The 23,528-nt window shown below is 46.5% G+C and overlaps 1 protein-coding gene across 1 annotated transcript in view; it reads left to right on the top strand.

Annotated features, from left to right (window-relative positions):
- LOC146334991 (ras GTPase-activating protein 4-like) overlaps positions 1 to 23,528 on the top strand; it is a 92,599-nt gene that overhangs the window by 41,183 nt on the left and 27,888 nt on the right. Inside the window, exons 2-7 of the mRNA XM_084823387.1 lie at positions 294 to 350; positions 2,646 to 2,759; positions 7,940 to 8,001; positions 12,327 to 12,456; positions 20,941 to 21,022; positions 22,346 to 22,480. Coding sequence (XP_084679513.1) covers positions 294 to 350; positions 2,646 to 2,759; positions 7,940 to 8,001; positions 12,327 to 12,456; positions 20,941 to 21,022; positions 22,346 to 22,480 — 580 coding nt within the window. The remainder of the gene's footprint in view (positions 1 to 293; positions 351 to 2,645; positions 2,760 to 7,939; positions 8,002 to 12,326; positions 12,457 to 20,940; positions 21,023 to 22,345; positions 22,481 to 23,528) is intronic.

A 23,528-nucleotide genomic window follows, 5' to 3' on the forward strand; every position in this document is an offset into this window, starting at 1 on the left:
TCGACCAGGAACCCACAAGCCGGGCATGAGCGCAACAGCACCCCCCCCCCATGTTCCCCAGCAACTGGTGTACATAGGCTCGCTGCCTCTGGTCCTGGAGGTAGCACATAGCCATCATTACTAGTAGTCATTGATAGTCTTTTCCTCAGTACAATCCTGGACCAGATATACAAACAGTCTGACTCTGTATAAAGCAGCTTCCTATGTTCATTCAGTAATTTGTGTTCTAGGGAAATCTGTAGTTCTCTACTGCCACAGATGTCCTTATATGTATTTCTTTCCTCCCTTTCCAGTACCGGCAGCAGTGACCCTTACTGTATTGTGAAAATTGACAATGAAGCCATCATCAGGTAAGTGATGGAGACTTGGTTACCCATTTTTTTCTTCTCCCCTGCCCCCAGGAGGGAAGTGCCCCCCACCCTGCACACAAACCACTGTGACTGAAAAAAAGTTCTGGGAATTTCCCCCTGGCTTTCAGATTGCATGCAATTTGTTATAAACGATTAATTGGGCCTGGGGGCCCCACACAGCTCTCTTGGCAGGCTCTGCCATATTCAAGACATTTTGCTGCCTGAGACGGAGCAACAAATAGCACACACACACCCCGCCCCTAGAAGTCAAGGTGCATAGTACCCCAAGCCAGCCAAGTTATTTTAGCACATGAGGCGTCCCACAAAAATCTCTCAACAACATCTTCCCCTCTCTGGCAGTAAAAATGCAACAATAATTCTGAAAACATAGCCAAGTTCCTCCCTGGAGCTCTTAGAATAAGGTCACAGATATTAAGTGAGATTGAGTTGTTTTGAATTTGATTCTATTACTTTCTTTTGTTACTAAACTTGTTAAATGTAATAATGTTGATGTATTGACAGCATGTATACGTTTTAGTTTTGCCTTGGGGTTTTTTGATGCCTGAATAGTTTGTTGGTTTTTATGGTCTGTGAACTGGAAATAAACCACTACTCGATTAAGGCTGAAACGATAAAGGAAATAGCAATTTATCCCCATTTCATGACACTCAAAATCTGCCACTTGAGGCAGTTGCTCACTTAACCTCATGGTAGGGCCAGCCCTGCCCACCAGCCCCATTTCTGTTGGCGAAGGGACAGTGTGGAAGGCCTCAAACTGAGCACAGATGCTGGGCAAGTCCATATGGGAGGAGGTGATTCCTGGCTCCAGGCCATTAGGGCTTTAAAGGCCATTGAATTGAGCCCCCAGAAATGGGAAACCAATGAAGTTGAACCAAAATTCACCTAATTCGGTCCATTGATGTGCTGCCCTGAACGTTCTGCCTGGCCCTTTCTTTGCCCACCTTTAAAATAGGTTATAAATTTTAGAGTCTAAAGATTGTTCAATTCCTGAAGGCATTTTAAAAGTCAGAGCATGCTTTTGCCAATAATTATGTTTTTAAAAAGTGATGCTAGTTGTTTTATTTTGTTTCTAGGCTTGCCGTGATTTATATTTTCCACTGTAGGCTGATTTGAGTTTGATTTTAAAATCACAGGAAGGTGGAATCCAAATTTTGGAATAAATAATACATGTTAAATTAGGGACATCATTGGGACATGGTAAGGTGATGGTGACTAGCTTAGTTTTGTGGGGGGAAATAGAACTATTTCTCCATGCCGAGTTTCCACTGCTGAGATCTTGTAGTTCAAGGTCATGCTTCATGGATCAGGACCCAAATATATGTTTGTACAATTAGGACCTATTATTTGCAACAAAATGCTGCAGCGTGGAGTGTTTTTTTTTTGTTGAGGATTCCAACCATGCCTTCTTCCTAAATATTCCCTTCCATTGCCCATTTTCAAAACGCTTATGCTGACTTTTAGGGGAAACCTCCCCAGGATGGCTCACATCAAACTAAAATATAAAGGCAATACTAAAAAAATCCATCCTTTAGTAATAAAAGCCTAAATAAAAATGGGGGAAAAACTGAACCAGCAGCAGTTAAAATAACACTGACCACCCTCATGTGAATTAAAAGCAGATTGAAATAAAAAGGTCTTCAAGTTTTGTTTAAAAGCCAGTAAATATATGGTCCATGTGTACCTCCCCTAGGGAGATAATTCACAGATACAGGGCCACCACTGAAAAGGCCCTGTCTGTAAGCTCACCAAGGTGATGGAACTTGACATTCCTCTGCCTCATTTCTTGGAGAGCACCTGTCAGTCGGTATAGACCAGCCTTCCCCAACCTGGGTCCCTCAAGTTGTTTTGGACTAGAATTCCCATCATCCCCGACATGGGCCATGCTGTGTGGGTGGCGGAAGGCTGGTATAGACAACAATAGGTTCAGTGGACTGATGGACTGACTGGCATAAAACATTTTCATTAAGTAAGGGGCTCCTTTTGGATTTTCAAATGTTGGAGGCATGGGGGGAACGTTTTATGTATTTCTTCGGAAGATTTATATCCTAATTTCCAACTGCAATCCTTAAAGAGGCTCACAATATTTATAAAATTGATTCATTAAGTGGATGCAGGGGTACCTCCACTGAGAGAGCCCTACTGAAGGTGTGATCGTGCTGTCATCAAAGAGTGACCTTTCCTTTCCGCTGCTGGTCCCTAGAGTTATGATTTTGGGATATGGGCATAGCTTTTGTTTTTAATATGGTCCTTTTTGTCAATGCCATCTTCTTTCAGAACAGCCACAGTGTGGAAAACCCTGTTTCCTTTCTGGGGTGAAGAATATGAAGTCCACCTGCCACCCAACTTCCACTGTGTATCCTTCTATGTGATGGACGAAGATGCATTAAGGTACGAGGACACTTGCTGTGATTCTTCCTATTTTTTCACCCTCTTTAATGTCAGTGCCTGCTTACATCGAACAACTACAGCGGCCATTTATTTTATGCAAAGAAATGTCCTCTTTGGCCATGTGTAACTGACCACCCTAATTTAGGGTGAGGGTCTTCAGCCTCCCATGTCTAGAGTAGTTAAGGGCAACTAAAGGCAACTAAAAGGATCCAGGGCCTGGAGCATCTCCCCTTTGAGGGAAGGAGGCAACAGCTGGGATTGTTCAGCTTGGAAAAAAGGAGGGTGAGGGGAGACATGAGAGAGGTCTACAAAATGATGCACAGTGTGGAGAATGTGGATAGGGAGACACTTTTCTTCCTCTCTCAAAATACTGGAACCTGGGGTCATCCCATGAAGCTGATGGGTGGGAGATTCAGGACAGACAAAAGGAAGGACTTTTTCACACAGCGCAGAGTCAAACTATGGAATTCACTTCCACAAGACGTAGTGATGTCCACCCATTTGGATGGCTTTATAAGGGGGTTAGACAAATTCCTGGAGGAGAAGGCTACCAATGGCTACTAGTCTTGATGGCTATGTGCTACCTCCACTACCAGAGACAGTGAGTCTATGTACCCCAGTTGCTGGGGAACATGGGTGGGAGAGTGCTGCTGCACTCATGTCCTGCATGTGGGTTCTTGGTCAACAGCTGGTCGGCCAGTGTGTGAACAGAATGCTGGACTAGATGGACCCTTGGTCTGATCCAGCATGGTCCTTCTGATGTTCTTCTGTAGTTTTGTCTCTAGTCTACTGACTTGAGGAACAGAACTGGAAATGCAGGCAGGACCTTTTTTATACATTTATTTACCAGATTTACCTGTTGGAAACGTCAGCAGGCACAAAATGCAGCAGTCAGACTGATTTCTGGAGCCCACTTTGCTCCATATTGCTCCAGTTTGTTTTGAGGGGCCTTTTTAGATCTAAACAGCAGCATGTAAATCATATAAAGGAATGCGTTAGTATCCTTTTACAGTGGTAAACATGGACCGTTGATGTAGCTGCTGAAGAAGCATCCCAGAGTGGAAGTCTGTTCACCTCCTGGCCAGAGCTCCAGAGAAACCTTTTGTCACTGAACTTTGCAGCACCTCTTTAACACATATGCATTTAGTAGATCACTCCCTGCTGAAAGCTTCCTACAGATTTTATTTAATTAAAGGTGCAATCCTATGCATGTTTAGAGAGAAAAAAGGCCTACAAGTCCCAGCATGCCAATGCTGGCTGGGGCATGCTGGGAGTTGTAGGACTTTTTCTGTCTAAACATGCATAGAATTGCATCCTAAAAGGTTTAAGGAGGTGCCTTTTAAGGTAAGCCCTCCCAAGGCAGTATTCAAGAACAATTAAAACCACAGAACATTTTAAAACAACGATAAAACAAAAATAGAAACAATAATAAATTCAAATGAACTATTAAAACCAGAGGGCACTGTAAACATTTATATACAGCCTTTATTTGCCAAAGAGCCATCAAGGTGGAGAACAACAATTTAAAGCAGTGAAACCTTGACAATAAAAAACAGAAGCATTAAAGAGAGTAAAAGAATTGAAACAGTGAAACAACAATATACACACATACACAACTGCACCCAATAAAATCTTAGCTCAGTTATAGGCCAAGGTAAACAGGTGAGTCTTTAGAAAACCTCTTGAAGGCCTGTGACGATGGGGCTTGGTGAACATCAATTGTTGAGCAGAGTTCTGGAAGCCACTACCAAGGAGGCCTTGTCCCTGCAACCCTAATTGTTTGACAAGCAGGCACACAGATGGGGCAACTGATGTTGATTTCAGAGTGCAGGCAGGTTGGTATGGATGAAGGTGGTCCTTCAAGAAACATGGGCCCAAGCCATTTAGGGGTTTAAAGGCCAATACCATCATTTTAAGATTGGGCCCTGACAACCCATGCAGCTGGTTTAATATAGGTGTCACATAATCCAACCGCGTAGCACTCAAGAGGCAGGATTTTGTACTGGTTGAAGTTTCCAAACAGTCTTTCATGGCAGCCCCACGTAGAGTGCATGGCAGTGATCCAGCTAGATGTCACTAGTGCATGGCTACTAGTCCTGGCTACTTAGTTATGGCTACTAGTCCTGATGGCTACTAATCCTGATGGCTACATGCTAGGCTCCTGCTGGGCACCAATGCACCCTGGACACCTTTCTTAGCGCTCAACTAAGCCTCCCACTTTTTCTGTAAACGAACACATTTTTTACTGGCAGCTGGGGTTGCTGAATAATAGGTTTCTGTTAGTGTTGAGAACTGTGGCTTTAAAGGAGTTGTTTAACATGTTGAGGCTCACACCTTACCTCTCCCTTGCGCTCAGTCTTTTGGGCAGGTTACTTGTTCTCTTTCCTCCCCTGGCAGCCATTTTGTGATGGTGTCCAAGGAGAGTTTCCCAAATTGCCAAATGGGCCCGTGGTCTAAAAAGGTTGCTTACTCCTGGCTTAGAGTATCTTAGAGTCTAGTTGGTAATCCTTCAGCCCTAACATACACACTTTGTCAAATAAGTTGCTACACAAGACGTAGCGATGGCCACCCATTTGGATGGCTTTAAAAGGGAGTTGCACAAATTCCTGGAGGAGAAGGCTATCAGTGGCTACTAGTCCTGACGGCTAGATGCTACCTCCAGTACCAGAGGCAGTATGCCTATGCACACCAGTTGCTGGGGAACATGGGCCGGAGGATGCTGTTGCACTCGTGTCCTGCTTGTGGGATTCCCATGGGCAGCTGGTCGACCACTGTGAACAGAACGCTGGACTAGATGGACCCTTGGTCTGATCCAGCTGGGCTCTTCTGACGCTCTTATGGATAACTGAATCAAGGTGTGTCCTCTCCAGATAGGGTCACAGTTGGCATACCAGCCTAAGCTGGTACAAAGCACTCTTGCCCCCCTGAGCTTCCTCAGTTAGTGCCAAGCCCTGGAGAACACCCAGTGGCAGGGCAGTGCTGTCTAGGACCGGTTGCAAGCCACCATCCAAAGTAGTTGGTTTCTCGACCCACAGTACCTGCCTCTTGTCTGGATTAAGTGTCAGTTTGTTTGCCATTATTGGCTTTTTGGCCATGGTTTTTGGACTGGCGATTTATGGTGCAATGTGGGTATTGGCGTGAGCAGCAGAGGCTGGTGGATGCAATGTCAGTGGGGTGGTGAAGCCGCTCTGGGTTTCAGTCAGAACTCTAAAGGATCTATCCAAGGTGCTTCCTTCCACGCTTCGCACCTTGGACATCTCCTTTAGAGTTCTGACTGCTTCGGACCTTGGATAGCTTCTTTAGAGTTCTGACTGGTTCTGACTGCCTCACACCTTGGATAGCTCCTTTATATTTCCCGGTTCTGGCTGCTTCGCACCTTGGACAGCTCCTTTAGAGTTCTGACTGGTTCTGACGGAAACCCGGAACAGATTCATTGCCCCACTGACGTCCACTGGGTGTGAACAGTATTTGTTTGGTTTTGTAAATAGATTTTACAAGTGGGAACTGCATCAGAATGTTGCAGTATAGAGCGCTCTTCAGGATCCCAGCCACTCCATTCCAACACACACACACACACACCACAGTCAGAAAGCATCCCACGCCCCCTGAGCATGCTCTGTTCTCATTGGGGGGGGGTATTTTTTTTAAAAATGCATTTATAATTATTTTTAGGTTGCCTTCAAGAGTGGAACCCTCTCAAGATGGCATACAAGGTTTAAGAAAAGAAGCGTGCAACCTCCCTCCTCCCCTTTCAAGATTTTTTTCCTCTGATTTCTTTGTACTTCTGCAGACCTTGTGTGTGGGCGATGTTCCTTTGGCTCCATAACCATCAGCACTTGTAGCCTGAACATCGGAAATGGAGGGAATGTTTTACAAGGGCATTTTTCATTTCCTTTGGCCTCTTTTTATCTCCCAAACCATTTGTTTGCCTTGGAGCAATGTATCAGAGTTACAGTACAAATATTAAGACAGTGGTGATAAAATGTATGAGAGCGTCACAGCAGCAGATGAAAGCCAAATTCAGATAACAACATTTTAAAAGGGTGGGGGGGGAGCTTTTAAAAGGTATCTCTTCCTGGTGCTAAGAGGACATGACTAGGTGCCACAGAGAGGCTCCTATAACTGATTTGGTGTCTCCAGCCGAGAGATCCTGTTCCCCACAAATTAAATATGTTTTCAGCTCTAGGCCAGGTCTATATAATCTGAAGTACTTGGGCAATTCAGATTATTGTAATTAATCTGAATTAAGGAACAATCCTACGCAAGTTCAGACAGGAAAAAAATCCTACAACTCCCAGCATGCCCCAGCTAGCCATGCTGGATGGGGCATGCTGGAAGTTGTAGGACTTCTTTCTGTCTAAACATGCATAGGATTTGCGCCCTTAATTTTTTAAAAATATTTTAATATTCTTATTGACTTTTTTAATGAATAGCAATTCGTTGAATATTAAAAACAGAAACAAACATAGAACAGATAACGACTGACACAAGGATTTATAAAGAAGTTCATTCCGTTAATATTGTCATGTGTTTCTTTAGTATTTCACTGATGAGTGTTGCCATATAAGAAACCCAAAATGCCCTTCCACAATATGGTGCATGTGCTTAACAGGCGTATTTATTTTATAAATTCATGACTTGCCTTTCAGCCCTAACAGGGCTCCCAAGCTTCTTTACATTTACAACTTAGAACAATTTAGAAGCATTAAAAACATTGCTGTTGCCAAAGCTGATAAAGTAGTCCCAGAATTCAAAAAACATTGTCTGCTGTCCTGAGTTGTTTAACTTTTCTGCAAGGGAGATGGACACATATAAGCAAATTAGGAGTCGGCTGAGTTTGCATTTGTTTCTCAAGATTTAGCCACAACCTCTCTAGCTGCAGAAAACAGGAATGTTAACACTTCCTTTTGTGCAAGGTCCTTGTGTGAAAGACAGAGAGCAAAGCTGTTTTTGCATTGCAGGATATTTTGGAGGTTTGGTATTTTGCTACACTCGTTAAAAACCCAAATCCATTTTTTCCCCAATATTGCACACTCCCACCACATGTGAAAATACGTTCCTGTCTTATTGCAACCCCTCCAACAAGTTGGTTTTACTGTGCTATATGTCACTTGTGACTTGTACCATCGAAGATATGTTTTTATCTTGCTTTGTATTTGTGTTTTTCTTCCTCATATCAGCCGAGATGACGTAATTGGGAAAGTTTGCATCACCCAAAGCCTGTTGACTGACCATCCCAAAGGTGAGATTAGCCCCTCAGTCAGGAGAGACTTTAAAACATTTTGAGTGAGTTAGGGTGCAATCCTATGCATGGTTAAGCAGATAAAAGTCCTACAACTCCCAGCATTCCCCAGCCAGCCATGCTGGCTGGGGAATGCTGGGGGTTGTAGGACTTTTTTCTGTCTGAACATACATAGGATTGTGACCTAAATGGATCAGATGTGGAAATTAGGGTGTGTGTTTTTTCTGTTTTAAACCAGGATCTGGAGGCTGCGTACTTTCCAGGTACCTAAAATCAGTGGCCGGTTGTATATATTTTATTCACGTGCATAGGGGCTAAGTCTGGCAGAAGAAGTCTGATCCACAGGTGGGAAGAAGCATCCGATCCCAGCGATGGCTTCCAGTCTTTTTACTGTGTGATCTGCTGGGTGTGTTGTGTGTTTTTTTTTTAAAACAACAACAACCCTGTTGCTGATTTTGTTTGCTTTTCTCTTTAGATTGTATTTCTCTCTTACCTTGTACTTTGATTTTGTGTAAGCCATCTTGTTGCTTTTGTGTAGAAAGGCAGGGCATAATAAACAAACAAACAAATAAATAATCAAAAACGTAATTCTTGCCAGTGGAGGCTGGTGGCTCCAAGGTCCATGGGGCAGTGAATCTGCTCTGGCCTTCGGTCAGAAGCAGTCAGAACTCTAAAGAAGCTATACAAGGTGCTGAACCTGTTTTGGGGGCAAGACCCAGAGCAGATTTACGGCCCCATTAACATCAGAGCCACCAGCCTTCACTGATTCTTGCTTGACTACCAACTCCCCCCCCCCCCGCTGATTTTGAAGCGGATCTCACCCAACATCGACTCAGTTCCAATAGCCAAGGCCGCATCGCCTCCCCCTTTCATTCGCACCATTCCCAGAAAGCCATTGCTTTCACTGCTGTGACTTTGAGGTCATCCATCGTTTCAATCCTAAAGGAAATCAACCCCGACTGCTCATTGGAAGGACAGATACTGAAGCTGAAGCTCAAATATTTTGGCCACCTAATGCGAAGAGAAAACTCCCTGGAAAAGACCCTGATGCTGGGAAAGACTGAAGGCAAAAGGAGAAGGGGACGGCAGAGGGTGAGATGGCTAGATAGCATCACCGATGCAATGAATATGAATTTGAGCACGCTCCGGGAGAGAGCGCAGGACAGGAAGGCCTGGCATGCTGTGGTCCATGGGGTCACGAAGAGTCGGACACGACTGAACGACTGAACAACAACAACATTGTTTCCGGAGAGTACTTTTGGCTATATGAAGAGTTCCTCTCTAACATGGCGCAATAGCTTGAGCCTGGCGATGGGCGTGTTCTCCCCATGTCCTCTGCTCTCTGTCACCTTCGTTGCTCAAAAATCCAAACCAAAACTGAGTGTGCTGACGAACGGCAGAGATGCAGATATTCCTGATTTGCATAACTTACTCCAAACACAGTCTGTGGAGGGAACTGGGAGGGGAGGAAAGCAAGAAAGAGGCTCCCCTGCTGAATCCCTTTTTTGTTTTTTGTTTTTTAACCCATGCAAAATTCATGGTCCAACTGTTCTCCCCCTCAGTCCTAGGCTCACCATTCTCTGCATTTTAACATGGATCTGGGCCAGACGAAAGAACTGGTTTGGGGAGGGAAGGGCAGGAAAGATGCCCTCCCTGTAGTATCCCCCTACACAGTCCTTCGTCCTTATCTGGCTGCCAGGAGCAAAGAGAGGACGTGTCTTGCTTACTCAAGGAGTAGGGGGATGTCTTGGAGGCACAGTGACTCATCCTTGAGGGGTGTGTGTGTGTGTGTGTGTGTTGGGTAGGTGGGGGGATTGTTTCTGAGTAATCTCTCCCCTTCTCTGCTAGAAGCAGTTCTTGGGTGTGTTTCCCCAAGATTTACAGCTCTTCGCAGGCTCAAAGGTAGCGGTTGGTTTTTGTGGCTTGAGGCCCGGGTTCAAGTCCTGTCTGAAAAATGGATTAATAAGCTGAATGTGTGTGCAACATCGCCACACTGTATACCTTTGCACTACTCCAGCAACTTTGCCAGCAGGCAGATTATTCCTCCCAAGGTGACAAGGTGTGCTCTGCCATTTCACAGAGAAAAACAGGGACACATTTGTGACATCCGAATCCTCATACCCAGGTCTGCCTTTTGTGAGCCCTTCTGTTGTTATATTTCACTGAAGGCTCTTAAATTCCCGCTGTGGGCCATTTTCATTCAGTCTGCAATAGCATGTCCGGTGTCGATTTAAAAGTCTGACCTGTGTAAGCAGGGCTCTACCACTGAGCTACAGTTCCTCCCGAAGTACAAAGAGTGCCTTTTTGTGTGGCCTGAGAACTTATGGGGCCTGGGGTAAATGGGATGTTGGGGGACTGCCGCTGCCCCCTACAAGGACCCACACATGTTTGGGGCTCTGTTGAGCAATGGGGGAAGGCAATGGCAAACCACCCCGCTATTGTTGTTGTTCAGTCGTTCACTCGTGTCCGACTCTTCGTGACCCCATGGACCGTAGCACACCAGGCCTTCCTGTCCTGCACTGTCTCCCGGAGCGTGCTCAAGTCCATATTCGTTGCATCAACCCCGCTACAGTCTGCCATGAAAATGCCAGCGCAAGCGGCGCCCCTCTAGGGGTCAGTAATGACCCGGTGCTTGCACAGGAGGAACCTTTCCTGAGCATTGGGGCAGGGCTGGGGCAAACAGTATGCGCCGGAGTTGGGTCAGAGGGCCCGGGGCAAATTGCCCCATATGCCCCCTCCCCTCTAGGCAGCCCTGGGTGTAAAGCAGCTTCCTAAGCAATCTGCTATTAGCCATTCAGCATATGCTTTAGCATAGCAGTGGGCAGCTTGTGACCCTCCAGATGCTTTGGCCTTCAACTCCCATGATCCCTCATGATTGGCCATGTTAGCTAAGGCTGATGGGAGCTGTAGGCGAAAACCCCTAGAGGGCCAAGAGTAGCCCACCCCTGCCCTTAACAGCTAAAGAAGGGGTGGGCTTTCTTCTCCCTGCTCAGAGAGGAGAGGTCTAGTCCCTCTGCTCCATGTAAGACCCTTGAGAGAGACCACAGAGCACAGAGGGCTAGAGTGTCCTTCGCCATTCTAGCCGGTGTATTCTATGGTTTCTCCCTCAAGAATGAAAAGACACTCCAGCCCTCCATATCTATGGTTTCCCCCTGAGAAACCACAGAGTGTAGCAGGCTAGAGCAGAGAAATAGTCCATTTTAGGCCCTAGGGCAATTTTTCTCCAACCTGGTGCCCTCTAGAGGTGTTGGAGTAGAACTGCCACTTGTCTCAAGAGCGCATGCACATCAGTGCAGACGCATAGACAATAGCACATGCTTCACACCTGTAGCTCACATGTTAGCACCCCACAGCTCGAGAGAGAGAGAGAGATCGTGTATAGCCTAGCCTCCTAGTTCATTCTGGTTTGGGCGAGATTAGAGCCAGGAACTCCTCAGTACACATATTGGCTTGTTTCAATAAATATTGACTTATTTATTTGCAGTATTTTTACCCCGCTCTTCAGCCCCTGAGCAGCTTACAAAGATTAATAGTGAGACGGTCCCTCCCCCTCAGGCTTACAATCTAAAAGACATGATACTAAAGGAAAAGGGATTGGGAGGGAGGAGGGGGAAAACGGGACACCAGAAAGCTGAGAAACGGCTCATTTGCTGCCACTGAACTGCAGACCGGAAGGTCGGCAGGACAGCAGTTCGAGACCCGAGTGCCGCGTGGCGGAGTGCGCTCCCGTCTTCAGTCCCAGCTCCTGCCCACCTAGCAGTTCGAAAGCAAGAAATTGCAAGTAGATAAATAGGTACCGCCTCGGCGGGAAAGGTAGCAGCGTTCCGTGCACCTCGGTGTTCAGTCCTGCCGGCCACATGGCCACGGAAGCGTCTTCGGACAGCGCTAGCTCTTCGGCTTAGAAACGGGGATGAGCACCGCACCCTAGAGTCGGACACGACTGGCTGGGGACACCTTTCACCTTTTTATTTATTTGCAGTATTTTTACCCCGCTCTTCAGCCCCTGAGCAGCTTACAAAGATTAATAGTGAGACGGTCCCTCCCCCTCAGGCTTACAATCTAAAAGACATGATACTGAAGGAGAAGGGATTGGGAGGGAGGAGGGGGAAAATGGGACACCAGAAAGCCGAGAAACGGCTCATTTGCTGCCGATAGAAAGAGATTCTGAGAGCTGAGGATTCAGTTTCACAGTGAGTCAGAATAAAATGTCAGGAAAGCGTTTGATGGTCGTCATCGTGTTTGACCTTTTTCTGTCCCTGCAGGGTAAGCCACACTCATTCCCGTCTTGAAAATCTCACTCTTTCTCTCCCTGTTTTGGTTCCCAGGCTACAGTGGCTGGCTGAACCTCACCGAAATTGACCCGGATGAAGAAGTGCAGGGGGAAATCCATCTCCAGATCGAGATTGTCGGCAGCGGGGCCGCGAGGAAGCTGCGCTGCACCGTGTTTGATGCCAGGTAAGTCTGGACTGTGCGGGAGCCAGAGAGGTGAGGCTGCAAGGAGACAACTTTGATCAGAAAAGGAGGGCAGAGAAGAAGTGGAGAAACGAGACAGGGCCAAAAGGGATGAAGAAAGTGAAGTGAAACTGGTTCAGCTAGATCAGCCCTCCTGGAATCCTCCTGATGTTTTGGACTACAACTCCCAGGAATGCTGGGAGTTGTAGTCCAAAACGTCAGGAGGATACCAGCTTCTGGAAGGCTGAGCTTAGATGATCTTTGACACTCTGGGCTTTTCTACACAAGTCTGTTAATCCGCTGTATCTACTTTCGGTTTCGTTTCGAATTGAGATCTGAGCTCTACATGAGGAGCGTTTCCTTTCCTGCTTTTCTGCTACATAATCTCTAGGTGGCACTGTGGTGTGGTGGAACTGCACAAACACACAAGAGGAAATCGTGCTTTCTTTTGACATCAGAAATAATACCCCATTTTCCCTTTAAAAAAATCTTGCTGAAAGTGCTGGAGGGTCACTATGTTGTCTAAAGAAACTGTAAACAACCATGAGTAGAGAATGATGAGTGCACAACAAATGCCTCATGTAGAAAAGCTCTCTGTTGAATTCTTTAAGAAGTACCCCCCTGATCAGGCCGAAGGTTCATCTAGCCCAGTGTCCTGTCTCCAACAGTGGTCAGGCAGATGCTTCCGGAAAGCCCACAAGCAGGCCACGAAAGCAAATCAGATTGGCAATATGGAGGTAGACGTTCTCTGAACATGGAGGTTCTCTGTTATTCAAGTCTCTGCTATTTGTGTTTGAAGGGTTGTCTCTGGGGGAGGGATTCTTGTCTCAATAGGTCTGTATCACTCTTCCCCAACCTGGTGCCCTTACTACCTGGAGGATGCTGGGAACGGTAGTCTTACATCTGGAGGACACCAGGTTGGGGAAGGCAGTTCTATAACTTCTGGGGGTGGGGATAACATTTTATTCTGTTCTTAATTTAGTTTATGTACATATTTTCAACAATTTCACTTATGGAGACTGTGACATATAGGGATCTTGGGAGAAGACGTGGGTGGGAGTGAACCCAAGATGTTGAATGCAACAAGTTAATACTTAACATTACTGCCTTAAATGTCATCCACAAGAGTTTAGAATTTAAGCTTTTTTGTTGAAACACAAAACCTCTCGAAGACAAATGTCAGAAAGCTATTTTTAAAAATGAAAAGAAAAAGTGGTGGCCTCCTGCCAGTTTCAAAATTAGTGTAAAATTTCAACTCAAGTCTGTAGCTTGCTAAGGACTGGGATCCTGTAGGAGTACTTGTTTTCTTTTTAATCCATTTTTCTTCCATCATGAAAGTCAAGGTAATGTACGTGTGCTGGTGATGACATTTAAAGCCGTAAGTGGCTTGGGACCTCAATATTTGAGGGAGCGCCTCCCCCTATATATGCCTGCCTGAGGACTGAGATGTGTTGAAGGGGCCCTCCTCTGCGTCCCACCAGTGCGAGACAGACACTATGGCGGGACGTGGGAGAGGGCCTTCTCTGCTGTGGCAGCCCAGTTGTGGAATGCCCTCCCCTTGGAGGCCCAATTGCCTCATTCATTGGTTTCATTTCAGCACCAAGTAAAAACATGGCTTTTTATCAAAGCCTTTGAGGGCTAAATGCATTCCCTAAAGCATGTAGGGAACACTGTTCAACAATAGCACACTGTTTCAACTGTTTTATTGTTTTAGGTTTTAAATTGGTATTAGCTTGCTTAATGGTTTAATATGTTTTTAGGCTGCAATCCTATGCATGTTTAGACAGAGAAAACTCCTACAGTTCCCAGCATTCCCCAGCCAATGCTGGCTGGGGAATGCTGGGAGTCGGAGGAGTTTTCTCTGTCTAAACATGCATAAGATTGCAGCCTTAGCTGTTTAAATTATGTATTGTTCTATACTGTCTAAATTGATTTTATCTGTACGCCGCCCTGAGATCCCAATGATATAGGGCAGGATATAAATGTTTTAAATAAAATAAATAAATACATGGGTGTTCCCACGCAGTGTTCCATCCAGGCGCTGATGAAACCTAGCTTCAGCAAAGCTATGGCCTTATCTGACTTTTGGGATCGAAAAGTAGGGGGTTGTTTGCCATTTTAATTGATTTTAAAAGAGTCTTGCTGGTTGCTTCACAAACTACCCCGTTATAACTTGCATAGAGTCATCTGAGCCAGGGTGCCATGCAGGTTGAGTGGCTGAGAAGTGGCGCAAAATCTCCCCCTCCCTTCCCCTTCACTCCTCTCAGTGAGTCACAACTCCCTTGCAGTCCCTAAGCTCTCTTGTTCCTGGCCTTTCGCTTCCAACCAGACCTAGAGGATCAACCAAGCCCTTCATCAGGGAACGTTCTGAGCCTGCCCTGCCTCTCTAATTACATGTGCCCTTAATCACCGGGGATTGGTTGACGGCAAGGAAGAAGCTGTACTGTACCTTTAAAAGAAGATGCTAAATCACTTAAGAACAAAGAAACAGCCATGCTGGGTCACATCAACCATCCATCTAGCTTATCAGTTATGTTAATGTATCATGTGCAGCGCTTTTCAGTGTTCAAAGTGCTTCCTGTAAGTTATTGTACTGTTGAGCTGGTATCATGTCATGGTGGAGACCAAGTGGCGAAGCAGAAAGTCTCAGGTTTAAATCTCACCTCTCCGTGAACTGACAAGGTGGCCTTGGCAAAACCATTTTCTCTCGGCCACAGTTTTCCCCCATACGGGGGGGATAATAGGGGGTCCTGCAATACTTACCTTGCAGGACCGTTGTAAGGATTACTATTAGATAGCGCATTTGAACCTAAAATCCTGCATTTAAAACGGGGCTTTCTGCTTCCATTTTAAATGCAGGTTCACAACGACTCGCTTTTTCACATGCTTCCTTCTCCTCCTCCCCTTTTCCCATCCTACTCCCCCGTATCCGAGTCTTCCATTATCTTTCACTGATCTCACTCCTCTTCTTGCCACTTTTCCTCTTTTCATGGAGGGAACGCAAGCGGAACACAACGGGGTAATTTGATAGCTCATTATCTGCGATCTATTTAAAAATGGAATACAGGGCATTTAGTGCAGGAGACGCTCTGGAGGGTCACGGCATCATGTAACGAGCCCACAAACTTCCGTGAAAAGAAGCAATCTCAATCTCAGGATAAAAAGAAAGCCAGAGAGAGTGTTGCCTGTAACCACCTCGTAATTCATCGTTTGGTGGTGCCCTGGCTTTCATGCATTTTTTTGCCATTCTAAAAGGTTGAAATGTCTCTTCTAATGTTTAGTTATTGGCAGAAAGAGATTTAAATTCGGCACCCTGGTTTAGAGGCTTCGGTTGGGTTTGTAATATAAAGGTAAAACCTTATATTACAAATGCCTCTACTCCTCTCTCTGTTCTGTTCAGAATGGGGGTGGGGGGGAAACCAATCAGATGTTTGCATAACTAGCATGAGAGGGCCATATATGTTAACAAAAGTTGGCTACCCTAGCAACATGAACACTAGCCCAAAGGCTCTTGATGTTCTCCATCTTCAGGGGTAAGAACAAGAAGACAAGTTTCTGTCCAGACTATCAAGGGTGTAATCGGGAGCTCAAGTGTGTGATCTTGCCCCTTACTTTATGCAAGAAAAGGTTCTGGTGTTATGAGTCAGAGCTGCATTACAAGGCAATACACTTTTCTAATTTCCTTCCTTTCCTGTCTCTCAATATCTACCAAGTCTCTGCAGGAAATAAACACCCCATATCCTTTCATTAAAATAAAACCCAAACCCACCATTGAAGAAAATAATGTTGAGATGAAAAGCAATCTCTCTGGTTAGTGAGTTTCTGTCTGAATGCTGAAGACGGCACCCCTGGGGAGCAGGGGAAGAGAATATGCCAGAAGGATTTTTTTTTAAAAAATCATCCTTTTGATGGAACTGAAAAATGACCATGTGTGTATAGCTGTGGGGAAGCAATTCCAAAGCCAAGTGGCGGACGGTGTGACGGAGGCTGTGACGCCATGTGCCATTTGGAGAAGCTTCACCTTTGTTTATTCTTGGTTCGCACTCTTTCTTCTGAACCTCAGTCCTAAAAATACCCACATTTTGCTCATTGGCGTGGATAGAATTTCCCGAGTCTCGCCACATGTAGGGTCTCTCCTTCTGTTTTGTAAATCTATGTTATTGGGGCGGAAATGGGCTTACAGGGTGAGCCCCGGGAGTGGTGGTGGGGGCAGCGGTGGAGACAATGAAACGGAGCAACAAAGTTCCATTTGTGTGCTCTTGGAAAGTTTCGGGGGGCAGGATTCAGCTTGTTAAAATCGCAAGTTGCGATGGAGGAAAATGCACTAGGCCTTTTTTGCAGTAGGCTACAATTCTATCGAGTCTGAAGCAAGAGGACAGACCAGATATCCCCCTCCACCTGTGGAGAGGGAGGTCGGTGGGTGGTGAAGGCTGCCACTCTTGCAAGCCTCCATGTTGCAGGTGCAGAAACGACTGCTGTTGCCCCTCAGCTGGTGGGGGTGGAGGAGAGAGATCCTGGGGTTGACTGCAGGAGAGGTGGCATCGCTCGCTACTCGGCTGATCTGTGGGGAACAGCAGGGCAACAGGGCAGGGGGGGCATGGCTGGGGCAGAGGGGGCATGGCTGCAGAGTCCCGCTGCGGGGAGTGGAAGAACTCGCTCTTCCTCCATGGGTAACTTGCTGCATTTCTATGCTGTGTGCTGAGAAAGGGCTGCAGCATGCAACCTGGGTAAATGGGTATGTGTGTGAACAGGGACGGGTGGATGTGGGTGGATGGGGTGTAAGCTTACAGGAAATCTAAAACGAAGACACTTTTTTAACTGCAAAAGAATCAAAACATTATTTTAGAAAAACATATGAGATGGAAAATATGTGTTAAGGCAGGAGAGGGTGGTGGCTCCGATGTCAGTGGGGTGGTGAATCCGCGCCAGATTTCAGTCAGAACCAGTTGGAACTCTAAAGGAGCTCTCCAAGGTGCTCTGCTTTGCACCTTGGAGAGCTCCTTTAGAGTTCTGACTAAAACCCGGAGTGGATTCACCTCCCCACGGGCATCGGAGCCACCATTCTCTACTATGTTAAGGCCAAACAAAACAACCTCATCATCAGTCACTGAAAACTGAAACTGGACCCCTGTTCATTTTGATGAAACAAATTTGGCCTGGGATGTTTGATAAGCCGTTATCTTAAGAACATAAGAAGAGCCCTGCTGGATCAGACCAAAGGTCCATCTAGCCCAACAATCTGTTCACACAGTGGCCAACCAGCTGTCGACCGGTAACCCAGAAGCAGGACATGAGCACAACAGCACCCTCCCACCCATGTTCCCCAGCAACTGGTGTGCATAGGTTCACTGCCTCTGGTACTGGAGGTAGCACATAGCCATCAGGTCTAGTAGCCATTGATAGCCTTCTCCTGCAGGAATTTGACTACCCCCCTTTTAAAGCCGTCCAAGTTGGTGGCCATCACTACGTCTTGTGGTAGCAAATTCCGTGGCTTAACTACACACTGTGTGAAGATGCCCTTCCTTTGATCTGTCCTGAATCTCCCACCCATCAGCTTCATGGGATGACCCCGGGCTCGAATATTTTGAGAGAGGGAGAAAAATGTCTCCCTCTCCACATTCTCCGTTCCATGCGTAATTTTGTACACCTCTATCGTGTTTCCCCTTACCTTCCTTTTTTCCAGTCTAAACCATCCCAGCTGTTGTAACCTTCCCTCATAGGGGAGTTGCTCCAGCCCTGTGATCATCTTAACAACAACTATGACGTCAGGAGATCCATACAACCTGTTCTAGCTGGGATTTCAGTCCCCCTTGAAGGTCCAAGTATGCAAGTTGGGGTGGGGTTACTCCTAGACCTACTGTTGACCCTGGATACTCAGGTGACATTGATAGCTAACTGAGTTTTCTACCAGTTTAGTCTGGTTTGCAGGCTGCAGCCTTGCTTAGAGAAATTGGACCTGACCTCAATTACTTTCTGTATACATTACCTGGGGCTATCTTGTAAAGAGTTCAGAAAGTATTACTCCAATCTTGTGCCAACTGTATTGGTTACCTATTCATTTCCAGGCTCGGTTTAAAGTAATGGTATAACTTCTTCTAACAGCAAACTCAGGTGGTTTGTCATGCTGACAAATTATACTGACAAAAATAATTTGTCAAATTATTGACAAATTATTGTCAGCATTTGTCATGCTGACAAATTATACAGAATGTAGCCACTAAGAAAGAAGAGGGCAGTACTGCCATGCACGGGGGAATCTTGAGGTTCACAGAGCCACATTTTTTAAAAACCCAAGGGGGCACAAAAGAAACGCCCCAGACAACCACATGATCTTGAGTGTCTATTATAGAAGAAAAATAGAAAACTTGGGGAATTGAATGCTGTGCTTGTTGTCTGCCTGGAACCTAGAATAGAAGCATTCCCATTAGGAAGTAAGGATATACTGCAACATTTTGTTGCAGGATGCACTTATTAAACTTTCTAAATTCTCTAACAGCCTGGGGCCAGGTTGCCTTATGCACCAGCTTTGACAAATACAAACTTGCCCATACTTTGATTGTTTTCAGATGCCCTACTCTGTGGCCTGTCACTATCAGAAATCTTATTGACAGGTACCAGGGATGTAGGGCCTTCTCGGTGGCAGCACCAATATAGTTACAAATTATCCTCCAGGCTGGCAGCAATCGATAGACTGCCTCCTTTTCAGTTTTTAGATGTGTTGTAAAGACATTTCTATTTGGGCAGGCATTTGAGTAATAGCTTCCCTCTACTGACTGTGCAGTTATGCTGTTTTACTGCTCTGTTTGTGGTGGTGGTGGTGTTTTATTTTCTTGATAATGGATGTTAGTATTTGTGTTAATGTTTTTATTGTATGTTACTTTGAGTGCATTTTAATGAGGAAGAGTGGGATACATAAATAAAAATAAAATAGGATGAATAAATCCAGCATCTTTTTATACATACTCCTGCTTTATGCTTTGGACTGCAACCCATCAGCTCCAGCTGGCACAGCTGCGTGAACGTGGACTTCCTTTTATCTATCTTGAATCTACTGCTGATCAATTTCTTTCCATGACCATAAACGCTGGTGTTTATGGTCACACAACCTGGTGTTATGGACCAGGGAGAAAGGTCTCTGCCCACTTTCTCCACATCATGCAGACATTCTGTAGGGGTGCAATCCTGTGCTTGTTTAGACAGAATAATTAATTAATTAATTAATTAATTATATGGAACTCACTTCCATCAGATGTGGGGCTGGCCGCCCCTGTAGAGCACTTGAATGTGGGTTTAGACGAACTCCCGAAAGAACGAGAGACAGATGAACACCTATTGGCCATAATAGTTGAATTGAACCTCGGTGTGTAAAGTGGGCTTACTCTGAACGTGTCCAGAGGGGGGTGACCAAGCTGGACACCAACTTCTCTGAGGAAAGGCTGAATCAGTTAGGAATGTTTCGCCTGAAGAAGAGACCATTCCGAGGCGAGAGGAGAGCCACCTGCCAATATCTGAAGGTCGGTCACATAGACGACAGTGCGACTTCGTTTTCTGTTGCTCCAGGGCAGGAGCAGGGAAACTGTGACCCTGCACGTGCTGTTGGACTACAACTCCCATCATGGCTGTGCCAGCTGGAGCTGATGGGTTGCAGTCCAAAACATCGGGAGGGCAGGACCCGAACCAAAGGGTTCAAGAAAGGAGATTTAGACTAAACGTTAGGAAGAACGTCCTGATGGTATGGGCTGTCTGACAGTGAAAGAAGTTGCCTCAGAAGGTGGTGGACTCTCCTTGGTTAGAGGTTTTAAGCAGCGGCCGGATGGCCACCTACCAGGAATGCTGTTGCTGCGGATTTCTCGCATCGTTGGGGATGTGGATTAGATGACCTCTGAAGTCCCAACTCTGTGAGGTATGAATACCACGTGGCTGTGAATACCACGTCATACTTACGGGTTTCCCAGAAGCATCAGGTTGGATACCTGATGAGTACCACGTCATGAATACCATGTATACCATGTCATACTTATGGGTATGAATACCATGAATACCACATCATACTTACGGGTTTCCCAAAAGCATCCGGTTGGCCGCTGTGGGAAACAATAGGTTGGATTCAGTGGACGTCTGGTCTTGTGGAGCAGGGCTCTTCCTGTATTCTTAATTTCCCCTTAAATTCAAACTATTTGTGAACAGAAAACTCCCCCTGCCCTTATTTTAGGTGGCAAATGGCCAACACAAGTGCAGGTAGACAGCTGGGCAAATAAAAATTATGTCCTTGCTGGTAACAGTTGCGAGGCTGATAGATTCCTGGCGACTGGATCCCATCCTTGCAAACACTCGTGCAAGGTCAGCTAGGTTGATTTTGTAGCCAAGCAAGGACCTGAAGCTGAGCCTCTCCCCCCGCCCCCAATCTGTCACATCACACTGACTCCTGCTCACACGCCAAGGGAATTTTCCTTACTTCTCATCCCTCCTTTCCCCTCCGCCCTGCAGGGATTTGGCTCGCAAAGATCGGAATGGCGCCTCCGATCCCTTTGTCAGAGTCCGCTATAATGGCAAGACTCAGGAAACCTCGGTGAGTCCAGGCTTTGGGAAGGAGATCGGGGCGGGGCAGGGGGTGCACAGGGCCGGCCCTAGCATGAGGCAGAGTGAGGCAGCAGGTTTTGGGTGTTGTAAAAGGGCAGCAGATCGTTAGTTATTCCCTTGGTGGCTATTGTGTTTCTACAATATGGAGATGGGGAGAGGTGCTTATGGGATGTTCTGAATCTAAATAACATGGCTGGCTTTGGGTAGTATGCACCTTGGGTGGGTGTAGAGCCCGTGTGCTGCTGTGCCTCAGGCAGCACAATGTCTTGGGCGGCCCTGGGCGTGCACAAGGGATTTAGGTCAGGGATGACTCCTACCAAGGGTGGACGGACTCACCCGCACCCAGCTTCATCAGGTGCTCACTGAGTCGCTCCTGCTGCCGCCCACCCCTACTCACGACGCTGTGCGAGCTTCTAGACAGCCTGGCGAGCACCCCACGGAGCTGTGCGGTGCCCGCCTTCATAGTGAGACACGATTGTGTGCCAGAGTGGTGGCCTCCGGCGTCCCTGTCACCACCTGCCAACTGCACATTCTGCCCTCCTTGCGAGGAGGGAAGAACGTGGGATTGGCAGGAGCTGACTGGCCCGTCTGTCAGGCCTGCATGGCCTCTTTCCTTTCACGGAAGGCCACCAGGCAGGCTTGACAGGCCATGAGCAACTACAAGTTCTCTGTTCCTTGCAAGGAGGGAAGAACGTGAGATTGGTGGGAGCCGGCGAAGGAGTTGTCCGCCAGCCCCTCGTTCTCTCCCCCTTGCAAAGGCGGAGAACAAGGTGTTGGCTCGCTAAGGGACTGGGTGGCTACCGCACCTGCTCGCCGGGCGCAAGGCTGCTTGGTGAGCAAGTCCGGGTGAACACGGAGGCTAGGCAAGTGGGTCCGTGGGGCCACGAGCGGGGGGAGTCCACTCGACTCTGCCCTTTCCTGGGCTCTTGCGACAACCCTACTCCTACCCACTGCCCTTCGGTTCTTAGTTCTATTTACAGAGCTGGCCCAATACTTTTGCAGCCTGAGGCAAAGAACAAGATGGCGCTCGCTCGCATTCCGTGTTCACAAGCTGGCTGGACTGGCAGATGAATCTGTCTTCCACACTAATGATGGGGCAGCATCTTCCACCTCACCTGAAGGCAGCAGGCCAGCTTGGGGTGCATAGGGCTGAGTGCTTGGCACACAGTTTTCTGTTCCATCACCTTGTTGCCACCTCCCAGCATTTGCTGTCTGAGGCAGCTGCTTCACTCTGCCTAATATTAGGGCCGGCCCTGCATGTTTAGAATTGGCTTCTAAGGCTGGACTTCTTTTGACTTTGCCCTTCTTCCAGGTGATTAAAAAATCTTGCTACCCGAGATGGAATGAGACCTTTGAGTTCGACCTGGACGAATCAGCCGTGGAGAAACCCTGCGTCGTCGAAGTGTGGGACTGGGATCTTGTCAGCAGGAACGATTTTCTAGGGAAGGTGAGGGGCAGGAAGAAGACTGGCATAACATTTTATTGCGCAAAGCAACTGTTCTGTTAAGAGGCCAGTGCTGTTCTCTTTCTGTCCTGTTTGCGTTTGCTGTACTTATTTAGAAACCACAACTTTAAGCGGGGATTGGAGGTGGGGGAATAACCAGCAGTATTTCAAAAATGCACAAGATTAAAGATTAAAACATCGACGTTTTATCTTTTGTATTTTTAAAAGACCATAAAAAGCAGAAGGAGAACAGACGATCAATAAAACAGAAAAGCCACCTTAAAGGCAAAAGCAGCACTCAAAACCAAAAGCACCATTTAGTTTTAAAACAAAACAAAATGACATGGGCAAATAAAATGGATTTAACCTGGAGCCTAAAATGTTAAAAGAGTCGGCGCCAGATTAATGTTTCTGGGGACAAAGTTCCAGAACCCATCTTTATATAGTGCAGCCTTCCCTAACCTGGTGCCCTCCAGATGTGTTGGACTACACCTCCCATCATCCCCAGCTGGAGGTGACAGGAATTGCCATCCAACACTTCTGGAGGGCAGCAGGTTGGGAAAGGCTGGCAAAATGAATATGAGATTGTTCCTGCAGGTAGGGACTGTCTTTAATCTTTGTACAGTGCTTAGAACATTTTAGGCGCTTAATTTAGCTTAAATTAAATTAAATTAAATTTAAATTAAATTAATTTAATTTAGCTACTTTATAATAACCAGGAGGCCACCACAAAGAAGGACCTATCCCTGTTCACCACCTACCTCTGAAGGTGGGAGCACTTGGAGAATAACACCTGATGTAAACTTTGGAGGCTAAGCAGTTATTCATATGGGTGCATGAATCTTATACTGGGTCAGAACCTTGGTCCATCTAGCTCAGTATTGTCTACCAGTGGAGGCTCCGATGTCAGTGGGGTGGTGAATCCGCTCTGGGTTTCAGTCAGAACCAATTGGAACTCTAAAGGAGTTCTCCAAGGTGTGAAGCAGAACCAGTCAGGACTCTAAAGGAGCTATCCAAGTGCTTCACACCTTGAAGAGCTCCTTTAGAGTTC

Source organism: Heloderma suspectum, chromosome 16, assembly GCF_057233095.1.
Source record: "Heloderma suspectum isolate Gila_16-S chromosome 16, 16-S_ref, whole genome shotgun sequence".
NCBI lineage: Eukaryota > Metazoa > Chordata > Lepidosauria > Squamata > Helodermatidae > Heloderma > Heloderma suspectum.